The sequence below is a fragment of the Cladophialophora psammophila genome (genome assembly GCF_000585535.1).
Source record: "Cladophialophora psammophila CBS 110553 chromosome Unknown aczJe-supercont1.3, whole genome shotgun sequence".
Taxonomy (NCBI): Eukaryota; Fungi; Ascomycota; class Eurotiomycetes; order Chaetothyriales; family Herpotrichiellaceae; genus Cladophialophora; species Cladophialophora psammophila.
The window spans coordinates 1,168,569-1,192,313 of record NW_006912924.1 but is presented as its reverse complement, the minus strand read 5'-3'; the positions used below and the strand labels follow the sequence as shown (position 1 = coordinate 1,192,313).

The window sequence follows — 23,745 nt, the reverse complement described above, 5'->3', positions numbered from 1 at the left end:
GAGCAAGATGATGTTGCCTCTACCGCCATCATTTTGTGCGCAGGACTTTTCCTATTCTCGAAGCCTGTCCCGTCGATGTGGATGTGGTAGTGTGCCTGGCTAAGATATTTCTATTCAAAGAATGCAGGCTTTGTCCTATATGCTTCAAGGAGTGTGTCTTGAGCCTAACAGTCAATGAGCTTTGAATAAACTTGGTGTTTCAATATACGGAGATGTTGTTGATCCTCTGCAGTTCGCCTCGTAAGGCTCGTCGCGTATTGGACTGGCTGCGGAGCGCTGCATCGCACTGAATCGCACTCGAGTCTGTGCACGTGACTGAGTATGCCAAGGCTTCGTGCCCAAGCAGAGTTGACGCCTCCAGTTAACTGGCCGCTGGACTCCAACTCCATGTCCATGCAAAGAGGCCAACGCCAACACCAACACCAAACTCACTCCTCTCCTCCCCCCGATTGTTCCTGCATCTTCACTTTCCATCAACTTATTCCTTCCCTTATTCACACGGGGTACCCCGTCACCTCTTACCACTTTTAGATTTTACTTTTACCTCTTTCACTCTCACAATTTCCAAACGTCAATTGTACAACGTGGCTGAACTCCCCGCAAACCCTTCTCACCAGCGCCGCCCTTTTCCAAGGTCATGAATGCTTCCCATGATCCTCAGCCCTGCCGCGTCCGGCCCCTCCTCACTTTCAAAAATATCCGCGACTCAGATTCTCCTGCTGCTTGATACCATCAGTGAAAGAGAGGGAAAGGCGAAGTGGGACTCCAAGAGGGAGAAGATACAACGACTGCTCGATTCCAACGGCATGGAGGTCTTTGCCCAGTTCTTCCGGCGAACCATCACCCTCAATACCGCCGCCATCTTTCAGGGTGCCAAAGACTTCGATCAGGGCAGCTACAAGTTACTGCGGGAAGAGTTGGACAAGGTCGCCTCGGACCCAGAACAGCCGTCCAAGATTGCCGAGGCCATCGACACTTCCAAGGAAGACTTATTCCGCGACTTTGACCTCGTTGCCTTCATCCAACACTTCTTCGCAGATACCCTTCCTCAAGTCATTCTCGCCGTTGCCTTCACAAAATGCGCTCGAGTCGATCTGAGGACAAAGGCAGAAACCTTCCTAGCCGAGTTTGCTCAAAGCTCTCTGCGCTCTCTGTCGGAGAGGCGTGGTGGGAACGCACAGACATTCGCCATTGAGAACATCTGCTCCGTGATTGAATACTTTGCCCTAGCAGCCGCAACGACCACGCAGCAGCAGAAGGATGATCTTTGGCGTGCAGTCATCAGTCGGTACACAGGTAGCAAACCCGATCAATTCTATGGTGCCTACCAGCTCCTACGCCTCCCAACTGAAGCTCGAGACATCGCCCGCGGTCTACAGCGGCATGGACCTAAGGCGGTCGCGTCAGACCAAGCTGCGCGAGATTTTCTCGCGTCCTTTCCTGCAGCTAGTGTCACAGAGGCAGAAGTTGCCAATGCCCTCCTATTTCTCGTCTTCTCCATCAACCAACAATACGACATAGCAAATTTGGTGGAGGCTTCCCGCGCAAAGCAGCTGGATTGGAATCTGGTTATTCAAAGATTTGATACTCCAGGTCTCCGATTGCGGAGAACAGATTTTCCAAGATTGTACAGATCTTTGCTACACGTGGCGCAGGAAGACCCACATTTCGACGTCCAGAAGCTCTGGGGAGGAAGATGGCAGAATCCAGACACGCAGATTTCCTTGCTTAGTGGATTTCTCACTTCTTCGTCGACGGACATCCATCCTACGACAATACCCCGTCTCCGTGAGGCTTTGCCCCCCGAAGACTTGAACAATTTCTCCCCAGAAATGACAAGATTGATCAGTGCTGAGCTCGACGGGCCATACGTATCTGCCGATGCTTGCCAGGCCATTTTCGAAGTTGTTCTAGGACCCGGTACGGGGACCGATGGAGAAGATCGACTCGATATATTGCAGGATGTATACCACAATCACCCGGCCACCTTCCTCCTATATCTGGCGAGAACCAACGCAAAGTCCTGGGTACCAGACCAGGAAAAGTTCATCGCTGAATGCTTTACCTTGTTCCTTGAGAAGCAACGACCAGACTATCGACCTGTCCTTGAAACACTCGCGTCTCAGTACCCGCAATACTTGTTCGAACTTTGTCATATCGTCTTTTCGCTCGATCCTCGACAGACAGAAGTTATATACGAACGTGCCCAAGAATTCGGTTGGATTGAAGAATTCCTCAAACACTGGTCAAACCCTCTGGCACTTGACATAGCCTGCATGCGAGATAAGATTGATCCTGCGTTTGATCTGGACCGGTATCTCTCCGAAGCCGCTGATGGACAGACAAATCTGGGCATGATTCTCTGCAAATACCTCCGGATCAAGGCGGACGACGAATTTCGAGTCCAGCGTGGCGACAGCACTCCGCAATCCATTCCTCTCACTCTCCGAAGTGTACATACCCTCCTGGAAAAGCTTGAAGACCATCTCGACAATCGTGAGCTAGTTGAGGCTGCACAGACTACGTGCTTGCAGACATATCCTCGGTTGATGAACTATGGAGCCGGCTTCGATGACGTATTGGAGAAAAGCAGCGAAGAGAAAGGCAACAAACTTTCCGAAACCATCGACAAACAAATGTCGGAATTGTTTGGTCGCATGTACCGATCGGAGTTGTCGATCCGTGACATGGTGAACGAAATGCGGAGGTACAAAACTTCTAGAGACCCTGACCAGCAAGATCTCTTTTGCTGCATCGTCCATGGTCTATTTGACGAGTACGTTTGCTACAACGAGTATCCAGAAGATGCGCTGGAGAAGACGGCCCTTCTATTTGGAAGCATCATAAAGTACAAACTACTCCCCTCCATCCCTCGAGACTTTGGCCTCGCCCTTATCCTCCGAGCTGTTCGCGAACACGAACCTGATAGTCTCATGCACCGCTTTGGCATCGAAGCCTTACTTCAAATCAGCGATCAGCTTTCGGAATGGCCTGGACTATGTAGTCTCCTGCTGCAAGAGCCTTCCCTGCAACACCCGGAAATCTTGCAACGAGCAGAAGAAGGTCTCCGTGCACAGCAAGCTGCTGGAAACGGTCAGGGTGCGAACGGCGTGTCAGGTACTCACGCGACAAATGGGGATGATTTTGTCGTGCTGGATACGGGCCGTGGCTTTCGAGCATTGCGTGCTGACCCTCCTCCTGCTTCCGCCCACTTTCGGGATCCGGATCAGAAAATCCAAGAGAAAATTCTGTTTGTCATCAACAACCTCTCGAAAGATAATATGTCCAGCAAATTGGCAGATCTGAAAGAATCTTTTACTCCTGAGCACTATCAGTGGTTTGCTTCATACCTAGTGGAACAGCGTGCCAGGTTAGAGCCGAACAACCAAGAGATGTACTTCCAGTTTGTCAGTATGCTCAATGACAATCTGCTCATGTCAGAGGTTATACGCGAGACCTACGTCAGCATTGTCAAGATCATGAGCGCCGAGTCGACGATTAGTTCAGCCACGGAAAGGAGTCACCTAAAGAATCTTGGAGGCTGGCTCGGATCCCTCACCCTGGCGCAGGATAAACCGATTAAGCACCGAAACATCTACTTCGTCGATCTCCTCGTGGAAGGGTATGAAACTCAGAGGCTGGTTCTCGTAATACCATTTACGTGTAAAGTCCTGGCGCAGGGCACACACTCAATGGTCTTCGTACCACCAAACCCCTGGCTGATGGAAATAGTCGGAGTTCTGTTGGAGCTTTACCATTTTGCAGAGCTCAAATTGAATCTCAAGTTTGAGATTGAAGTGCTTTGCAAAGACCTTAAACTCGATTTCAAGAAGCTTGAACCTGCGACGATCATTCGAGACAGACCACAGACTGAAGACGACATGGCAAACATTCCTGCACTACCAGACGGCCTGGAAAACTTTGACGACATGTCCTTGAATGGTGCCATAACCCGCGCTGTCCGCGAACGACTTTCCGCGCCTGAGATTATGGCAACGCTTCCAAGCCTAGAGGACGTGCTCAAGTATCCTCCCACATCTGGCTCGCCCGCAGATCAAGCGATGGTCAAGAGCATCATCTACCGCGCTTTTGACCAAGCTATCCAAGAAATTATCGCGCCTGTTGTCGAACGGTCGATCACAATAGCATCCATCTCAACCGCCCAGCTTGTTGCCAAAGATTACGCACTTGAGCCAGATCCGGAAAAGTACCGCACAGCTGCTCGACAAATGGTCAAATCCCTTGCTGGTAGTCTGGCTCTTGTTACGTGCAAGGAGCCGCTTCGGATGAGTATCTCCAATTACATTCGTCGTCCAGCCCAAGACGATTTGCCAGAGCATCTTTTGCCTGAAGGAGCCATCTTGATGTGTGTCAACGATAATCTGGACACTGCGTGCTCATTCGTCGAACAAGCGGCCGAGCAACGCGCTGTTGCTGAAATTGACCAGGTCATCGAGGCTGATCTAGAAGAACGCCGTCGATTCCTTGCCGAAGGGGGAACTAGGGATTTCATTCCGTCAGGAATCAATCGTTGGTCAGCATGGATACCGGAGCCCTACAAACAAACCGTCGGCGGTCTTAACGAGGCACAACGGGCGGTCTACGAAGAGTTCGACCGCCGAGTGCATGGAATGAACGCGAGCCACATTCCCAATACTTCCGCCGACTCCACCGGGCGCCAGATCCCTGACGTGCTGCAAGATACTCTCACAATGCCGAACTTGTCTACACCTGCTGACCAGCCTGTGCTGCCTCATCAAAGTCCATTGGTCCAACAAGAAAGTCGGATGCTCTCCGCAATGCAGCAGCCGCGGGTCAATGGCTTTCCCGAGACATTGCCACCCCATGATAGAATCACCGTTCTCATCGAAGACATTCAAAAGGCAGCTAGGGCATCTGAAGCGACACGCCTGAAAGATCTGGAGAAGAACAGCTCAATCTTCCAAGACTTCCGCCAGATCCTGATTGTGCTCACTTCTTCCACGCGCCCAGCAGCCGATCTTCTGGCCCGGCAGATCGCAGAGAAGATCTGCCATATATTTGTCACCAAGCCTCCAGAAGGTCCTCTCGAGGCAGAGGTCTTGGCCTTCTTGCTTTCCAAACTCTGTCAACTTTCTGACCTCATTGTCCGAGACGTTCTGAGGTGGATGACTGCCAATGAAGACTTGCTACTAGCCAGCTCCAATGTGGTAGTGGCGCTGATCACGGCAGGCTTGATGGAATTTGCCCGGGTCGATGTCGCGATCGCTTCAGTCATAATGAGTCGGAACATCCACGGCCTTAATGTCCTTGCTGAGATTATGGATCAGACCCTCTTCACTGATGAACCCACGGCTCTGCGAGCAGACTTTGCACATAGTCTCGTTGCGATGTCAGCTTGGGTCAAGGAGAAACCAGATCTTCCGGTCGCCCCTGAAATCAACGCAAAACTCAAGGCCCACGGCATGCCCGAATTTGTGAGTGTGGAGATTACGGACAAAGCCAAGGCGAAGCAAGACCAAATGCGCTACGTGTTCGACGAGTGGGTAGGCATCTTTGAAAGCATTGGTCCCAATGAGAGCACTTGCGCGGCATTCCTCAAAGAGGTCCACAAGGAGCAGACGATCAACAGCACCGAGGATCTTGCCGAATTTTTGCGATTGTGCATCGACTCGTGCATTGAATGCTACGACCGGGAAGCGCAGAGTCCTAGGGGGAGCGTGGACGTGGCTTTCTCACACGCGGATGCGCTTGGTCGCCTAGTGATCATGCTTGTCAAATTTCAGGGCGATACCAATGGGGCAGTTCGACTCAGCAAGGCACCCTACCTTGAAACTATCTTGACGATGCTTGTGTTGATTTTGAACCACCACCAGATCATGCGAGGAGTAACTTTCCACCAGAGACTTTTCACGCGACTGTTTGCGAATATGCTCTATGAGTATTCGGCAGCTCGACTGGACACGACTGCCGACCACAATGACCTGATGTTTGCCTTTGCCAAGTGCTTCAAGTCTCTGCAGCCGACGTGGTTCCCAGGATTCACTTACGGATGGTACAGCCTTATTATACATCGAGTCTTCGTTGCAGGTATGCTAAAGCCGAACAATCACGCGGGATGGGATACGTACCGCGAGCTCATTGGTTTGCTCCTCCTCTACATCTCGGAGCTGTCACAGACGCCTGGTTTCGACCTCTTGAATCTGGATCTATACAAAGGCACATTGAGGAACATCCTCATCCTGCTCCACGACTATCCTGAATTCCTTTGTGAAAACCACTCATACTTTTGCTCGCGGATCGCATACGGGATCCCACAGCTACGGAACTTGATACTCACAGCGAAACCATCAGCATACCACGATCTCCCGGACCCCATGACGCCAGGGTTGAAGATTGAACGACTTGAGGAGATGAAGAGACATCCGATTCTGGCGCGGGACTTTGACAGGCCACTTCAACAGGCGGACCTCGAAGACATGACGCTTGGGGCGATTCGAAAATCGGGCGAGATGGAAGGGGCCTTGAAGCAAATCAAGCTGGCCCTCCAAGAAGGGCAGAAGGAGACGATGACCATGGCTCCGGTCAAGACTGTGGAAATCATGAACGCTCTCGTGCCGTTCGTCGGCCAGGAGGCGCTCAGCAACTCCCCCGGGAGGTTCGACTCTGGTTCAGCGCCCGTGGTGTTTTTGGCCAAGCTTGCTGTCAGCTTGGGCTATGAAGGCCGCTATCAACTCCTCAATGCGATTGCGGACCAGGTTCGCTACCCCAGCACGCACACCGACTTTTTCTGTAAGCTGATGCTCCACCTCTGGGGATCTGGGAGTGGGGATGAGCAACAGCGAGAATTCCGGGAGCAAATATCACGGGTGGTATATGAACGGCTCACGGTTGCGCGGCCGCACGTCTGGGGGATGACTATTCTGTTTCTCGAACTGCAGCAGAACAGCAGCTACGGCTTCTGGGAGAATCTGGCACCAGACGCCAACATGCAACAACGCCTACAACAAGCGATGCGGACGGCGCACTAGCCCCAAGCCAGGAGCGATCCCTTTTTGGAGGGGTACATGGATTCGGATTGTGCATATTGTGTTGAGCTGGAGGTTGGGGGGGGGGGATAAAGACGGAGACCTCATGGAGCCCAGACGTTAGGTTTGAACAATTCCTTTTCTTTGTACACTTGATCTCTCGATTTTGTTGGAGTGATGCCAATATGGGCATGGCGAATTGTCACCTCTGCTGTATCATGCATATGACGGAGCGATGAAGGGGAAGGCATGGGATGGGAGTGAGTGTACTGGATGAACTCTCGGCCCCTCGATATGTAATGGCAGGAAAGGGGCCCAAAAGGCAAAAGGGGGGATAATCATAGCATGAAGGGACGACCGGAGTTCTGACGACTGGAAAGCACTGCGCCTGGAACGGGACCACAAAAGCAAGACTCTTATTTTGTAATGCTCGACTTGTTGGGCAGGAAAGAGGAGAGCGAGCTGGGCGAAGGAGGATCAAAGTTGACAAGGCCGCGCAGGGACCATTTGCAGAACAAGGCTGTGTTTGTAACCGAGCTGCCATGGGGATCTACAAGTACGGCTCACCAGGCTTTGGTTGAAAAGCAGCTGTGGCGACCCGATCCAACAGTTTTGTGTATCATAGAAGAGAAGCTTTTGGAATGGACATTCGAGTCGGACAGGGTCTGGTTTTTTGTTTTGGTTTTTTTCCCCTTCCGTTTCTGTGGGTTTTGGGGGGGTTCCGCCTCTCCTAGTGATCTTGGTTCCTCGAGTAACGTGTTGTTTTTGTTTGGAGCAGGGAGAGAGGCTACCAGGGGAGATGAGTGTGACACGAGGTGGTTCGACGATGGGCAGGGCGGATACGAAGAAGGGAGATGAATGTGGTTGTTAACTATTATTATTGACGAGGTCCAAGAGGCCAGCTGAAAAAGTAAATCGGGTGGAGTGACATCATGTGGTTTCCAAGACCATCAGATCCATGCAAGGCCATGCCCAGTGACATATTGGACATACTTGGTAGTAGTGACTGGCACCAACTGGGGGCGCCATGGCCAGTTAGTGAGGGAGTGGCTTGGGGGTGGCTGCTCCCCAATTGACATCATGTGTTGATTGCTGTTCAGCTGCTGCTGTCAAAAACTGCGCATCCCAATTGAAAATGAGGTGCCCTGATGCCCAGATACATGGCTGGCAGTAGCTGGTCCCCGTCGACTTTGTACGAGGTAACCTGCCAACTATTAAAGAAGTAAACACAATTCGTCATCTGTGAGCTCATTCCACACTCCCTCCCTTCTGCCCTGGTACCAGCTGGCAGCTCACTACCTGGCAAACCCCCCCCCCCCCCTCAAGTCTATAATAGACGGTCGACCTCCATTGCGTCGCCAACCATCTTCCTCTCAGGCCAATTCCCGCATTCCTTTATGTCCTCGCTTCCTCCTCGCTTATTCCCCCTTCTCCCGCTTGTCTCCCACAAGCGAGATCTCATCTTGCTCGCTTGACACAATTCGGGGCTAGGCTAGAACACCGTTTCCATCTAACTACTCGGGATACGATCAAGACAATGGACGAAGCCACCATCACCCACGTCCTGTATCCTCGACAGGTTTGTCCACTCAAAAGCTCTGACCTGTGACTCTTCTGACCTTCCGACACACACACAGTCCCAGGGATCCAGCCAAAACCAAGGCTCCAACTCGTTGTCGAGCATCCTCTCCACCCTCATCCCTACCTTGGTCATTGCTGCTGTCGCCTTTAGCGCCTTTCTCTTCGTGCGCACGCGCTATGGCCGCGTTTATCGACCTAGAACCGATGACAGACTGTTGGAGAAAAGATGGACCACTCCTCGATCCGACTCGGGCTTCTTCGGCCTCCTACGCAACTACTCCTCCCTGCCCGATGCCTACGTCCTAGGTCACAACTCTCTCGATGGCTATCTCTGGCTGCGCATGCTCAAAGTCTTCATCTTCATGAGCGTGGTGGGCTGCTGCATCACTTGGCCAGTGCTGTTCCCTGTCAATGCTACTGGGCATGGTGGCCAAGAGCAACTCGACATCCTGAGCATGAGCAATGTGATCAATCCCAACCGATACTACGCCCATGCTGGCGTCGCCTGGATATATCTGGGATTTGTCACTCTTCTGGTCGCCCGCGAGAGACTCAACTTTGTCGGTCTGCGCCGCGCCTACTTTCTCTCGGCAGCCCATGCTCAGCGCCTCTCGTCAAGAACCATTTTGGTCATGGGGTTGCCTCACGATTACATGGACGACAAGGCTCTGCGACAAATGTTTGGTCCCAGCGTTCGCCGGATTTGGCTGCAGACCGACTGCAATAAGCTCGAGGACGATGTGAAAGAGCGGCAGAAGACAGCGTTGAAACTGGAGGGTGCCGAGATGAAGTTGATCAAACAGGCCAACGCCAGCCGCCTGAAGAGTGAAAAGAAGAACAAGACCCCAGAATCTCCCGAGACTACCGGGTGGGAACCCAAACGCTGGATCGACCAGAAGAAGCGCCCTACACACCGATTGAAGCCCCAGCTCTGGAAGAAGGTGGACACCATCAACTGGTCACGCGGGAAGCTCAAGGAACTCAATCGATATGTCCAAGAGCAGCAAAATGAGCACCTCGATCTCAAGCACAACAAAGTTGCCGCTGCCTTTATCGAGTTTGCAAGTCAGACGGCTGCTCATAATGCCTACCAGTCGATCGCACGGGAATCCCGAACCCAATTCTCCCCCCGATACATTGGCGTTCAACCCAACGAGGTTGTCTGGAAGAACTTGGGTGTCAGCTACACCTCGAGAAAGGCCAAAGTTATGATCGCAACTGTAATCATCTGGGTCATGGTCATCTTCTGGGCAATCCCCGTGGCGTTCGTGGGCTCGCTGTCCAACATCAACTATCTCACAAACAAGGTGCACTTTTTGAGTTTCATCAATGACATCCCAAAGGTCATCTTGGGCGTCGTCACGGGCTTACTGCCTGTAGTGCTTTTGGCACTCCTGATGGCACTGGTGCCCATATTCTGCGGACTGCTGGCGAAGTACGCCGGCGAGCCGACTCAGTCGGCCATTGAGCTCAAGATTCAGTCCTGGTACTTTATCTTCCAGGTGGTCCAGGTATTCTTGATCACTACATTCGCTTCCAGTAAGTTTAATTCATCCGAACTTCCCCGGCCGGGTTCATGCTAACCAGGAAACTAGGTGCCACGGCGGTCACAACGCAAATTATCCAGGATCCTGGCTCGGCGCCGACTTTGCTCGCGAAAAACCTGCCCAAGGCCTCCAACTTTTACATCAGTTACTTCATTCTCATCGGCCTGTCGCAGGCAGCTCTACAGCTGCTAAACATTGTGCCTTTACTGATGTACACCTTGGTCGGCAAGCTGTTGGACAAGACACCACGAAAGCGCTACAGTCGGTTCATCAACGTCGCCGGAATGAGCTGGGGCTCAACGTATCCCAAATTCACTCTCTTGGGCGTCATTGCCCTGTCATACGCGTGCATCGCACCGCTAATCCTAGGTTTCGCCGCAATTGGATTCTGCCTCCTCTATCTGATGTTCAGATACAACTGGCTCTTTGTCCTGGGTAACAAGGTCGACATGAAGGGCGAAGCATACTCCCGAGGTTTGAAACAGCTCATGACCGGAGTGTACCTTGCGTCTTTCTGTCTCATTGGCCTTTTTGCGATTGGCTGCAGTGAGAGTGCCAGCAGTGCTGGCCCATTGGCCATCATGGTGGTGTTCTTGGTGGTGGTAGTCATCTTCCAGTTCTTGTTCGATCGTGCGATTGCACCGATGGAGCAGCACATGCCGCTCGAGCTGTTGAACGGTAACAAGTTTAGCACGATGATCATGGAACAGCTGATCGATGAACATCAACTCAAGCACGAGGACATGGAAGCTGGCTCGTCGAGTCGTGGGGATTCTGTTCCAAAGGAGTCAGGATTCGCCAAAGAGGAGAGTGTTGGTGATACCCCTGGGTCTCACGCCCAGTCAAAGTCACCCCCGTTCAACTTCCTGAGTCGTCGCATCGAACCGATGGCACTCAAATTCTACGAATCAAACCAGAAGATCATTCCCGATTCGGTAGACTCGGAAGCGTGGATCCCAGGATACACCTCGGAGGAATACGAACAGGCCTACCTGAACCCTGCCATCACAGACCCAAATCCCGTCATTTGGCTGGCCAAGGACAAATGCGGCGTGAGCGGATTGATGGTCGCCGAGAACAGGGAAGCGGGAATCCAGAGCACTGATGAACATGCCGAGTTTGACGACAAGAACAAGCTCGTTTGGAGCGAAGATCAGGTCAAGGAAATGCCCTTGTGGCGGAGGTTGGTCAGGTACTAAGCTAAGGAAAAGGGTGTTGGGCGAATTGTGTTTGGTTTCGCGGACGATGGACATGAATGTCAGGGAACAGGAAAGGAAAAAGGAAAAAAAGTAATGTTTGCGTGTGAGGAAATACCCTCTGGCATGGAAGGATTAGGACAGAATAGCTCATATACGACGGGTCATGGTGGTTAATGGTAAAGGCTTAATGGGTTGAGAGATGTTTCTGCCCGAAGGTGTTGTCTTGGAATGGCCACCTGATATACAAGTACTTCGTACCAAGTAGTGTTGCAGCCGTGTTTCCGCTGCCGACGTCATTTCCATCACGAGATTTCGACGCGTCTCGACTTCTCAACTGCTGCTGCACAGTTCACGTCGAGCAGCTTGTTTCAATGTGATTATGCCTCAACGTGAGCTGTGCTTCGAATATGCCGTGAAACTTCCCCAAACACCACGGTGAAAATGGCCACATGAAGCAACATCCCCCTTCAGGGCAACCCATTCTAGGCATGCCCTCAATATGGCAGAATCGCCCTACGACGACGACGACGACGAGCGCGGCGATACACTCGTCCAACGAGCGCTGGTATGTCTTCCCTGTTGCGGATGAGCTCTGACTTTGTCTCACTGTACACAGTCGTTGGGCCTCACTCCCATACGAATCTTGACCTCTCGCGCTGCTATCAAAGCCTACCTCTCTACCATCCTCTTCCTGGGCACTTCCACGATCCTTCTCGTCCTGTCCTCCACCGCGTATGCATTCTTCTACTACAACTACATTCCGCAAATCAGCCTTGAACGCGTCCTCTACTTGCAATATGGCACGGATTTCCCTCCCTATGCAACGGTGGCACTGGACACACATGCATTGGTTTCGCAGCAGGCCTACAATGTCGAGTTGATATTGGACATGCCTCGCACCCCCACCAATCTGCAGGCTGGCAATTTTATGCTGGATCTGTCCTTGTTGGGCTCCAAGAGTGTGCCTGACGCGGTGTCTTCATGGTTGGGCAATGTCACAATGGAAAATGCGCTCTATCACTCCCGGCGACCGGCTATTTTGCCCTACGCGTCTCCCATACTGTCGCTCAGTCACACAATGCTCCATTTGCCCTGGCACCTGCTCAACTTACGCGACCTGGATCGGTCTCACTTGGTCGTCCCCATGTTTGAAATGCTGGTGTTCCCGCGGGGTGCGAGAAATGTGCCAACCCACGCAAGACTCGAGTTGCAATCCAGCAGTATTTTACAGGTGTATGATGTGAAATTGGCGTTCAGAGCCGAGTTCCAGGGCTTGAGATACGTCATCTACAACTACCGAGTGGTCAGTTTTGTGATTTTCACCACCCTGTTTTATGGCGTGAGTGTCACGAGCATGGCGCTAGGGTGGGCTGTTATTTCGCATGTGCTCTCGGGGGCCGGGCGGCACAAGAAGATCAAAATGGAAGCGCGAGATGGAACTTCGACCGGCACGCCGATCAAGACCGAGCATGAGTCCTCCTCCGCCGGCGCCGCCAAAGTCAAGACGGAAGATGAGGCCGAATCGTCCGGTCCGCATGTCGGTGGCCTGTCTCTCTGGAACATTTCGGATACGCCTGCGCAGTTTCCTACTGAGAGAGGTCGGCCGCCACTGTCTTATCCTGGGCGTCCCATCTCCGCCGTAGAAGCAAGAGAAAATCTTGAAGCGGAGGAAGACCGTCTGAGAAGGCCCATGGCATCAGGCGAGGCAGCGGATGATGAAGACGAGGGAGACTTCGAGGAGGAATTGATCCGCGGGAGGCGGGTTGAAGGTGATTCCGGAATCGGAACCAGTATGGAGAGCGAGCATGCTGGACGGGGGGTTGTGAGGAGAAGGAGCTCGAGAGGTCTGGGGAAGAGATGATGTTAAGTGAGCGGAACAGATTTTATGACCGGACTTCTATATACCCCAAGGGTACCCCGTCCTTCAACCACCTCGTGACGATCTTGGTGTGTCTCATTTATCTATATCTATTTGCTCCGACCAGAGATAACATGTTCTACGAATATCCCTCGCTCTAACTTCCAAGGACAATCCACAACACGACACACCAGAAAGCAATCTCGCAGAGCCGAGTAGCTGCTGGAAGAAGGACCAGGGTCACAACTTGGACGCTCTGGCGTTTCTACGCGGCGTCGTTTCCCTCTCAAAGTCCCTGAATCTCTCATATTCGGCCAGACAGGCGGGATTGCGCACGGTCGAACTGACCTTGACGTTCTGGCCTGAGATGACCCTCTTGACCGCCACCTCGACCTTCTTGCCGTTGACCGTGTAGGGGATCTCGCGGACCTGCTCGACGAACTTTGGCACGTGGCGCGGCGACAGGCCGTCGCGGACGGCGCTCTTGAGTCTTTCGACCAGTGCCGGGGTGAAGTCGGACTCGTGCCCGGGCGCCATGATGACGAATAGGAAGACCGTCTCGTCCTTGTCGTGTGCCCTGCGGCGGCCGACGCACAGCGTGTCTGAGATCAGGCTGTTGAACAGCGGGCCCTCGACGATGTTGTATACCTCGCTGCTGCCGAACCGGATCCCACTCGGGTTCAGCACGCCGTCACTGCGCCCTAGGATCTGCAGCCCCTTGGTGGCCGGGTTCATGACGATGAAGTCGTGCTGCGCCCAGACGTCCAGGTAGTCGTCTTCTGCACCGTTGGCATCGCCGTCCGTTGCTCGTACCTCTAGTCCGCCGGCGGCCTTCTTGACGATTGGGAATTTCTCAAAATACGCCTCCCGGTACTTCTTGTGGTCCCTTGTGTCGCCCCAGAACTTGCACGGCATGCTCGGGAACGGTTTCCTGCAGACTAATTCCCCGGGCCTGCCCTCATGCGCGCACGACTGGCCCGTCTCGCTGTCGAGAATGTCGCAGTCGTGGCCCAGCGCCCACATCTGCATCTCGTTCGCGTACACGGGACCGGCGGGGTTCGTGGCGATCCAAGAGGAGGCGATGTCGGTGCCGCCTGCGACGCTGGAGAGGTGGATGCTGGGCGAAAACGCGCGATAAAACCAGTGGAACTGCTCGCCCGTCAGCGTGGCGCCGGTCGTGGTGACCAACGCCAGTTCCGACAAATCGAACGAGTCCGGCCGGATGCCCGACTGCTCGAGCTCGAGCAGGTAGCGCGGCGAGGTGCCCCAGTAGGTGGCGCGATATTTGGCGCAAATCCTCAACATGGTCGACGGGTCCGGGTGCAGGGCGCCGCCGTCGTAGCAGATGACCTTGCTGCCCACGGACAGGTGGCCGTTCATGACGTTCCACAGGATCCAGCTCGTCGACGAGAACTGGAACACGGTCGACCACGGACCCAGCCCGTTGTGCAGCAACGAGATCTTCTTGTAGTTGAGCAGCGACATGTGCGGCGACACGATGCACTTGGGCTCCCCCGTCGTGCCTGAGCTGTACACTATCACCAGCGGATGGTCCGTGGGCAGACGCACATACGCCATTTTGTCGCTCGCGCGCGATTTGCTGAGGAACTCGTGCAGCGAGATGGCCGCCCAGCCGGCCAGCGGCGTGATGTAATCCATGTTGCGCTGCTGGTGCGGCCGGTGGCAGGTCGGGACGAAGACGAGGCGAGGCTTGGCCTTTGTGGATGGGAGCGCCTTGAGCACCTGCATTACCTTGCCCAGCATGGACGGCCGGGTGCCTCGCACGGCGAGGTCGACGTCGGCGAACAGCCACTTGGGCTCGACCTGGGCGAACCGACTCACACAGCCGGCGACGCCCAGGTCGGGCGCCACGGAGGTGAAGATGGCGCCGACGGACGCGCTCGCGAGGAACAGCACAACGATCCAGACCGAGTTGGCCATCAGGCCGGCGATCACGTCCCCCTTTTTGATACCCCGACGCACCATGGCCGAGCGGGCACAGCGCACCAGCTCCGTCAGCTCGGCCCAGGTGACCTCCTCCGGATCGTCCAGCCGACCCTCGCGCAGCCCAACCAGCGCGATATTACCTGGGTTCGCCGCCGTGTTGGGCACCAGCACGTTCTCGGCGTAATTCAGCCGCAGGCCCGGGAAGAAGGTCGGGATGTCGCGCAGGCGCGCGGCCGGGTCGTACGCCATCTTTGTATGTTTGGGCAGCGCGGGGACGATCCCGCAGTACGAATACAGGTCGATCCAGAAGTCGTGCGGGTTCTCCACCGTCCAGGCGTGCAGCTCGTGCGAGTCGCGCAGCCGCTGCGAGAACTTTGCGTTGACGTGCTGTCGGTACCGGGACATCGGCGGCGCCTCTGGGTCTGGAGGCGTCCATAGCGGCGTTGGCGGAGAAGTGCTGCTGCTGGTGGAGGTGGTGCGTGAGCTTGAACTTGGACTGGAGCTTGAACTGGAGCTCGGGCTGGAAGCGCTGTTCAGGGATGCCGACGAATTCGAAGACGAAGACGGAGAAGGGGCAGTTGAACTGCGTGATGTTCGCTTGCTCTCCTCCCGATACTGCTTCGAGCAGTACTCGAGCGGAAGGCCGACTGCGTTGTAGTAAGCTGCTGGCGCTGTCGGCGGCGAAGACGACGACGACGACGACGACATGGTGGTTTTCGATAAAAAGCCTCTTCTTCTTGGTCCCTTTTCAAACGATCCGCGCGATAGTCGAACTGATCAATCAATCAATCTATGTTGTATTGCATAGTACGTCCTGTTGTATCCTGTGCTGTATTTGTATTGTGGTGCCGCAGTGTAGTGCTGTGTGGGTGTAGTGTCGTGTCCTGCAGTTACTCCGGAATGCGTAGTATCCTCTTCATACTCCGTACTTTGGCCTCCGTTTCTCCCTCTTTTCTCTCTCTCTGTATAAGAAAAACCAAGGCTCCCCTAAAATAACGGAAAGGAGGCGATGGGGACACGGAAAAAAGAAATCTAAAGAGAAAATTGACTCGAGATTGTGGTTCGTTAACAGAGTACTCGGGTGAGGGAGGGCGGATTGGATTGCGGATCGTAGCCCGGTCGCCGGATATTTGTCCCCCCCTTGTGGTTGAACTTGTTGGAGACAGCCTCGGCAATGATGAAGGATACGGAGTGCGTACGGGATATACCGAGTAGGCAAGGCTGAGTGAGTCTGGAGTGAGGGGGAAAGGGGAAAGGGCAAGGGCAAGGCCGGTGGAGGGAGACTACGAGGCTGGTGCGGCTGAGGCGAGGCTGTGTGCGGGGGATTCTCGAAACGCCGACACAAGACAAAATATGTACTCCGTCCTTCGGATACACTGTCTGGTGCTGTGGGAAAGAAGCCTGCAGCATCGGATGCCAGCGAGTGGCCCTACCAACCTCGCCTCATCTGGGGGGACAACATCACAAGAGGTCTGCTGTGAATCCGACATTGTTGGAATCATCCACTGAGATCGTCATGTTTGATATTCTATTAACCCGCCGACATGGGCGCACATCCGATACTATCTACGAGACCACCGCTGCAGGATATCCATCGTTGAACGACTGGCTGGAATCGGTTAGTTCCATCACTTCCGCCACCTCCATTTGATTTCCATCTCTGGCAATCTCAACGCCAGACTGCTCATCACAACACTGACGCTACTCGCCGCCATCGCCATACTCGCCCAAACCGGACTGAACCTCCACCCAGGATGATGGTCATTCGCTCCAATGGGAAAGAATACCCCCGCCGCCACCGGGATCAAGCACAGATTATACACTGCCGCCCAGGCAAAGTTCAACTTGACTCGTAAAAACACCCGTTTAGCGAGCCTCACGAGCGAGAGGATAGTATTGAGGTCGGAGTTGAGAAGGATGAAGGATGCGGTGGTCACTGCAACGTCAGAGCCAGAAGAGAGCGCGATCGAGACGTCGGCGGCAGAGAGGGCCGGCGTGTCATTTGTGCCGTCCCCGACGAACCCAATGATCTTGCGACTGTCCTTTTTGCTCGACAGGTCGCCGGAGGATAAACCTTGCAGCTCGCGGATATAGCTGGCTTTATCTTGTGGGAGGACGCCTGCACGGACATTGCTGGCCGGGATTCCAAGCTGCGAAGCGATGGCCAAGGCCGTGGTTTGGTTGTCACCCGTGCACATGTGAATGTCGAGTCCCGCGTTCCGTATAGATTGGAGGACTTTGGGTGCTTCAGAGCGGATTGGGTCCGCAATGGCAAAGACAGCCAAGGCCCGATACGATGATGGTGACTTGGCTTTCTCAGCGTCTTCTGGTATCTTCCGAACTGCGAAGATGGCCGTTGAATGACCGAGGGATTGGTGTTTCCGTAGAATGGGATTGAGGTAGAAGTCTTCTCCTTTGATCGTCACCATCACGTCATCCCTCTTCCTTGGTATACCCGATTCCGGATTTCCTGGTGGGCAAATGGTTTGTAAAAGTCTCTCGTTCCCAAGGGCAACTTCGTATCGCGATGTAGACGAGCTGCCTTTGATCAGAAATCTGCCAGTCATCCCCTGCCCAGGCACTTCCTTGATCTCCTCTTGCTCGATGGAAGTATTGGTCGAGTTCTCGGCACAGTAACTTGCAATGGCCTTTGCTATTGGGTGTGTACTTGATTCCTCCAGCATGCGAGAGGACGCTAGTATGATGTTTTCATCAAGTGTCGGGTCGCTGCCCTCAATGCCCTGGATCGGTTCGAAGTCAGTGACTCGCATTTGACCTTCGGTCAATGTACCGGTCTTGTCAAAAACAATGACATCCAATTTCGATGCCTCCTGAAATGCCTCGCCACCTCCCTGGACAAGGACGCCATGTTTTGCTGCCAAGCCGCCCCCTACGAAGAGTGCGGTGGGTGCAGCAAGACCGATGCCACATGGGCAGGCGACAACAAAGACGGCGATTGCAAACTCAAGGGACCAGAAAGGCCATCCTCCTTGGCTCACATCAAGCCATGCTTGAGGAAGTGTTCCGGACAAGCCCAGACCCATCCAGATCACCCAAGTCGTGATGGCAATGAGAGTGATTACCGGGACGAAGTACCCTGTAAGAATGTCTGCAATGCGCTCAATGGGAGCCCTTTTCGCCTGGCCTTCACGAACAACGTTGACAATTCGGTCCAGCATGGATGTTCCACCAACACTAGTTACTCTAATCCGGACAGGGTCGGACACGTTCACAGATCCTGTATAGACTTCATCACCATAAGTCTTTGTGACTGGCTTGGATTCTCCGGTAAGAGAGCTCTCGTCAAACAGAAACGTGCCTGTGTTGTCGATGACTCCGTCGGTTGGTGGAGAGGTTCCGTGAGGGATCTGAACCAGATCGCCTGTCTCCAGTTGATCAACTGGAATGGTTTCGATGCTATTGGACGCTTTGCCATTTACGTCATCCTTCACAAGGAGTGCAGTTGAAGGCCTTAGGTTGCTCAGCATCGCAACTGCGTCGCCGGTTTTGGTCTTGCTGTAAGCCTCCAAGAAGCGGCCAATGAGGATGAAGAACGTGAGGAACGTCACCGTGTCGAAATAGGTATCCGAAGAATGATGATGTCTCATTGTTGTGGGGTCACCTGTGGCATCCATGATCAAGACAGCCAACGACGAGAAATATGCGACTGCAGTACCGGCACTGATCAGTAGATTCATGCTGCCAAAGCGATAAAACCGCCGCAGGATGGGTATTTTGCTGTTCGGCCTCCACATAGCCTTGATCTCCTTGTATGCGCGGACATGGAAGAGATCTGTGCCAAAAAACATGACTGGCGTGGTCATGAAGAAGAGTGCCCACTCTATCCGCATAGCTTGACCCGCTAGGATGGGCTCTTCCCACCATCGCCTCGTTGGGTTAGATTCAGGAACCAAGCTCATGTACACAACCCCAATGATGAGAGTGGGAATAGCGACTATGCCAGTAAACAGTAGCCGCCAAAGAATATGTTTCATCTCTTTTCGCTGTAATCGACGTGATCGCTCTTCTAGCGTTGGCGGGTGATACACACTTGCCTTCAACGCTTCGTGCGAAGCATCGATGGCGGCGATGAAGCTGCGTATATTGAGTTGAGGCGAAGGGCGGTAGGTGATGGTAATGACCGGGTCTTTCAGTGTGGGAAGTTGAGTTATGGTATATGCCGACTCGCTGACACTTGATAATGCAGATTGGATAGCGGCCCTGACATTCTCGGGACAATGTCCACAATACATGCCGTCGACTTTGAGTTGCACTGTCCTCTCTTCATCTGGGGCCTGGGCTATTTTGGAAGTGCCCTCGAGTTTGACAACAGTCGCATCATAACCCAGGTCGTCAATCTTCTCCAATATTTTGTCGAGATGCTGCTTTCCGGGGAAGACTACAACGCCGCGATTTCCAACGAGGTCGATATTGACATCTTTGATGAACTGGAGCTCCTGGAGACCCCGGGTAATCGTGCCAACACAACTTCCACAGGTCATCCCCTCAATACTGAGCGTGACCTTGAAATCCTCGCCAACAGCATCTGACGGAGGTTTCTCTTGCACTAATGGATGTGTATCATCAATTACGGCTTCGTAGCCTAGGTCTTCGATTGTTTCAACGAGTTTGGCCGAGTTGTTTTTGGGCCCTTGATAGACCACTCTTGCATTGTTCATCATTAGATTGACATTTGTCGAATCCACGAAATCCAAATTCTCAAGCCCCTTGGTGATTGTGCTTGTGCAAGATGCGCAGGTCATTCCACCAATCGATATGGTCGCAACATAGTTTGAGGATGTACTCTCTTCCCCTGCACTGTCGACGGCTTTGTTTGAGGGCTTGTCTCCAGTCAGTGTGTCGTCCGAAACCGCGGCCTCCTCATCGGTGGGAGTCTTTTTCGCAGGGGCTTGTCGGCGTGATCGCATAAGATAAGGCCACGATAACTTTGGCCTCGATGTCTGGCCCTTTTCCCGTTGACATGCCTTGCAATTTTCAATATGCTTGCGTTGAGCACGGGACATTAACCAGCGGGGTCGTGAGAGTTGGGCGTTCGTGGGGGTCGGTGACACATCGTAGTCGTGAGACTGGACACCGTCGGGGCGGATGGTCGTGACATGCTGGACTTCGAAGGCTGCTTTGATCAGTTCACTGACAATAACTTCTCGGGTCGAGTCCTGAGCGTGTTTGACACGAATAACTTGGTCTATTAGTGAGACATGGATGGACTGGACGCCTGGAACTCCATGGAGTGTATCTTGAACATAGGACACGCAGGACGGGCAGTGGATGTTTGACACCAAGAACGTAGTTGTGTAGGCCATAGCGAAGTGAAAGGGGAAAGAGATGAGCAACACTGAAATGGATGATATAGATGAAAGGAAAGTGGCACAGAAGCGGACATGTTCAACTGCTCAGTCTTTATTCCTCCACAGGGCATTGAGAAGTTTGTGCGTAGGAGCAATTACGCGGATTTCACTCAAAGATTGGGTGCTGCATTGAATTGATGATAGGTCGAGAAGTGATGGATCATTACACAAGGATGCGCGACTTGTGCGTAGAATGACGACGGAGAGGAATTTGGCCGTGAGCCAATGGCCAAGCCATGGCCCAGCCGCAGCCTGCGAAGTATGAGGTACGCGAGGCTGGATGACATAATCAGTGTCATGTGCACCGAAGCTCACAATCACGTGCTCTACCTGCCCTGCGACCTCTTCTCCAAGTCGTCGCTTTCTCCTCGACCTCCAGCCTCCTTCCATCGTTCGACGAGGAGCTTGAACTAAGACATGTCACCTTTGTTATCGGCACTGGCATATTTTCTATTCAATGGGCCCATGCAGTTTTGATGCAAGACGAGACTGCTGTAATTCCATCCTCCTCCTTTCTTCCAATCAAGGCCCACAATCAAACGTTCAACTGCCCCCCTAGCGGTCCCAGCTGGCATGGCCTCCCCACCGACAAGTTCCTCTGTTCCTTCCGACAGCTTGAGCGACCCCAAGAATCATGCTGTCCTCGATGCCAACGACGACAACAACATCAATAAGTCGACTACACAATCCAGTCATGTCTTCAATATACCTGCTGTTCCTGCCCTCAGTTTTAGTGTCACATATGACGACGTGAATAATCTCGCCGACTTGCTGGATCCCCATTGTACCGCCAACCAGTATCCGCCACAAGTGAGCTTCAATCCAACATCTCATCCAGGCGCGGGACCTCATCGAGGATCATTCTCGGATGTTTTTCCTCACGGTCATACTCCACCTCCGCTCATCAATGAAAGCATGCCCAATTTGAGAGGTGGCATGTCCAATTCTTCCACAGGTGCCAACACCAGTCTCGACGACATACAAACCGATAGCGACCCTGATTTTCGGGATTCGATGACAGATTTGGGAATGAATCAGACTCCCCCTTCTGTTGCCAATACCGACTACACGTACAACCATCCGGTTACCGTTATAGGCCCGGGTGCGACACCTGGTCCTGTTGGAGATGGAAGTGAACCTACAGCGGCAGTTAACAAAAGCGCTGTATTTCGAAACAAGCAATATCTTCTATCAGACGGGTCAGTGGTCTCTGGTAAGGGGCTTGGTCGAGGCAGGCCAGGTATCAAACGAGGGCCGCGCAGTCTCAGGCCGGCAGGCGGTGACCAAACCTCACCCCAAAAGATACCTGTGAATGCTATTGACCCCCCTTCTTATCACTTTGTAGCTCCTAGCAAAAAGAGAAAGAGTGCTGCTTCCGACACTTCGGAGTCCAATCTACGAGCTTCAATTTCGGAACCTACAACCACGCCATCCCGAGAGAGTTCAGAGGAATACAACCCTTCTGCACACACTCGATCTGGGAGGCAAGTACAGAAGCGCGTCTCGCTTAGCAACGATACTGGTGCGAGGGCGAGCCCTTCAGGGAAACTATCTCGCACCAACTCTACCGCTAATACCATGTCCAATTCTCCTGCGTCCATCAAAACTCACCCGAAAATCAAACGCAGAGTCTATCGCGGCCGTGAGCAGTTTGCACTTTGTGAACATTGTTTACGTGGACATGGTCCTCCGGGAAATGTGATTGTCTTCTGCGATGCCTGCAATAAGTGCTGGCATCAACGCTGTCATGAACCCCAGATCTCTACGCACACTGTTGCTGACTCGAAAGCCGAATGGTTCTGCTCTGAATGTGACCGAATTTTGCACGGTAAAAAGAAGGACAAGAAGACACACGGCAAAACGGGTTCTCAACCTGCAGTCGTGGCTCCCCCTATCGTTGAGCAGACACCCACATTTACAGGGCCGCGGGTAGGAGGTCGTCTCCTCCGGCTGGAGCAAAAAGAGACATACCTCAACACTCTTTCCCGGGATGATCTCCTGTCTCTAGTTCTGCAGGCGTCAGACCTGGCACCGGACCTACCTCTGTTTCAAACACTTGCACCACCACCTGCTCCTCCTCCTCCTCCTCCTCCTCCTCCTCCTCCACCTCCACCTCCACAATTAACAATGCCGCAAGCGCAGTTCACTTCTACGTACGTCACACCAGTATCGAAGGTGCCTCATTTCGGGGACAATGATGCAGATGATGACAACGAGATAGATGAAGGCTACGATGGATACTTTGATGAACATGCCGCATTGTACCCCAAACCCGGAAATGGGGTGCAATTACCGCCAGAGAGTGACGATTTGCATATATTGCTGGAGGGCAAAGATACCACGACTTTTAGTCATTGGGTGCGAGGAATGTCTGGGAATCTGTTTAGCGGGTCGGGAAACGTCTCTTCGACAATATCCTGATGGCTAGACAGAAGGGTGTTGTGCTTTTGGTCTGCTCATTTGATTGTGTACCAAGTAGATTCGAGCAGTCAATCATTTTCATGTCTATAGTGTTCTGAGTCCGCTGCTTCGGTGATTACGGATTGTGACTTCGGATATTATCTCCCCCGTCGCTCGCTATACTTGCCTTCTTGTCCAATTTATGTTTTTCTAACGTCAATTCTCCTTGACCTCTTTTAGTTGAACTAATCTGAGTGTCATGGAGATTGATTGATTGATCGAAAAGAGAAGATCTATCTGGAGTGATACAAGACGCCCAAAGACGCTTTAATACGGAGGAGTGGGCGACAGGATGCCGCAGTGCCAAGACTTCTCGCTTGTCCTAGTCGACCACTTTCACTTTCACTTTCATCTCAGACTTCCTGAACATCCACCCGTCTTTGAAATATACAAGGAGATGTACTTGTATCCTTCGATGTGATTGTCGTGACTTGTGCGCGTTCTCGTATTCATGGTTCGCCATATATAGATTCTAAGTCCAGTTGATGCATGTCCCATCCCGCTGGCAGGCGCCTGACAATGAGGTCCAAATCCACCACGACAGAAGCCCACATGGACATAAAGTCTGTACGGAGTGTGAAGACTTGGCTTGAAGGATGAAGAAATTACCAGGTATCATGTACTTACAACGTCATGGTTGATGGTTCGTTTGTTTGCTTGTTCAATACCTGGTGATGACGACCCAAGGCGCTTTATTCGAGATGTTCAAATACCTACCTAATTATGTAGGTATTAAGAGGGAGGTGTCAGAATTATAAAATCTCACAGGACGTCCAC

At 53.0% G+C, this 23,745-nt stretch overlaps 6 protein-coding genes across 6 annotated transcripts; 4 read left to right on the top strand and 2 right to left on the bottom strand.

Annotated features, from left to right (window-relative positions):
• Positions 1-650: 650 nt before the first annotated feature.
• A1O5_02616 (uncharacterized protein) lies at positions 651-7,010 on the top strand (the record flags this gene model as incomplete). Its single annotated transcript, XM_007743230.1, has 1 exon — positions 651-7,010. One exon carries the CDS (start codon positions 651-653, stop codon positions 7,008-7,010), a length of 6,360 nt encoding a protein of 2,119 aa, XP_007741420.1.
• Positions 7,011-8,544: 1,534 nt separating this feature from the next.
• Positions 8,545-11,334, top strand: A1O5_02615 (uncharacterized protein; the record flags this gene model as incomplete). The annotated part of the gene is made up of 3 exons (XM_007743229.1): positions 8,545-8,586; positions 8,645-10,127; positions 10,184-11,334. 3 exons carry the CDS (start codon positions 8,545-8,547, stop codon positions 11,332-11,334), a joined length of 2,676 nt encoding a protein of 891 aa, XP_007741419.1.
• Positions 11,335-11,833: 499 nt separating this feature from the next.
• A1O5_02614 (uncharacterized protein) lies at positions 11,834-13,195 on the top strand (the record flags this gene model as incomplete). Its single annotated transcript, XM_007743228.1, has 2 exons — positions 11,834-11,899; positions 11,951-13,195. 2 exons carry the CDS (start codon positions 11,834-11,836, stop codon positions 13,193-13,195), a joined length of 1,311 nt encoding a protein of 436 aa, XP_007741418.1.
• A 237-nt stretch (positions 13,196-13,432) lies between these two features.
• A1O5_02613 (uncharacterized protein) lies at positions 13,433-15,847 on the bottom strand (the record flags this gene model as incomplete). The annotated part of the gene is made up of 1 exon (XM_007743227.1): positions 13,433-15,847. One exon carries the CDS (start codon positions 15,845-15,847, stop codon positions 13,433-13,435), a length of 2,415 nt encoding a protein of 804 aa, XP_007741417.1.
• A 920-nt stretch (positions 15,848-16,767) lies between these two features.
• Positions 16,768-20,463, bottom strand: A1O5_02612 (uncharacterized protein; the record flags this gene model as incomplete). The annotated part of the gene is made up of 1 exon (XM_007743226.1): positions 16,768-20,463. The coding sequence occupies one exon, from the start codon at positions 20,461-20,463 to the stop codon at positions 16,768-16,770; it is 3,696 nt and encodes a 1,231-aa protein (XP_007741416.1).
• Positions 20,464-21,081: 618 nt separating this feature from the next.
• On the top strand, positions 21,082-22,929 carry A1O5_02611 (uncharacterized protein; the record flags this gene model as incomplete). Its single annotated transcript, XM_007743225.1, has 1 exon — positions 21,082-22,929. One exon carries the CDS (start codon positions 21,082-21,084, stop codon positions 22,927-22,929), a length of 1,848 nt encoding a protein of 615 aa, XP_007741415.1.
• Positions 22,930-23,745: the final 816 nt, after the last annotated feature.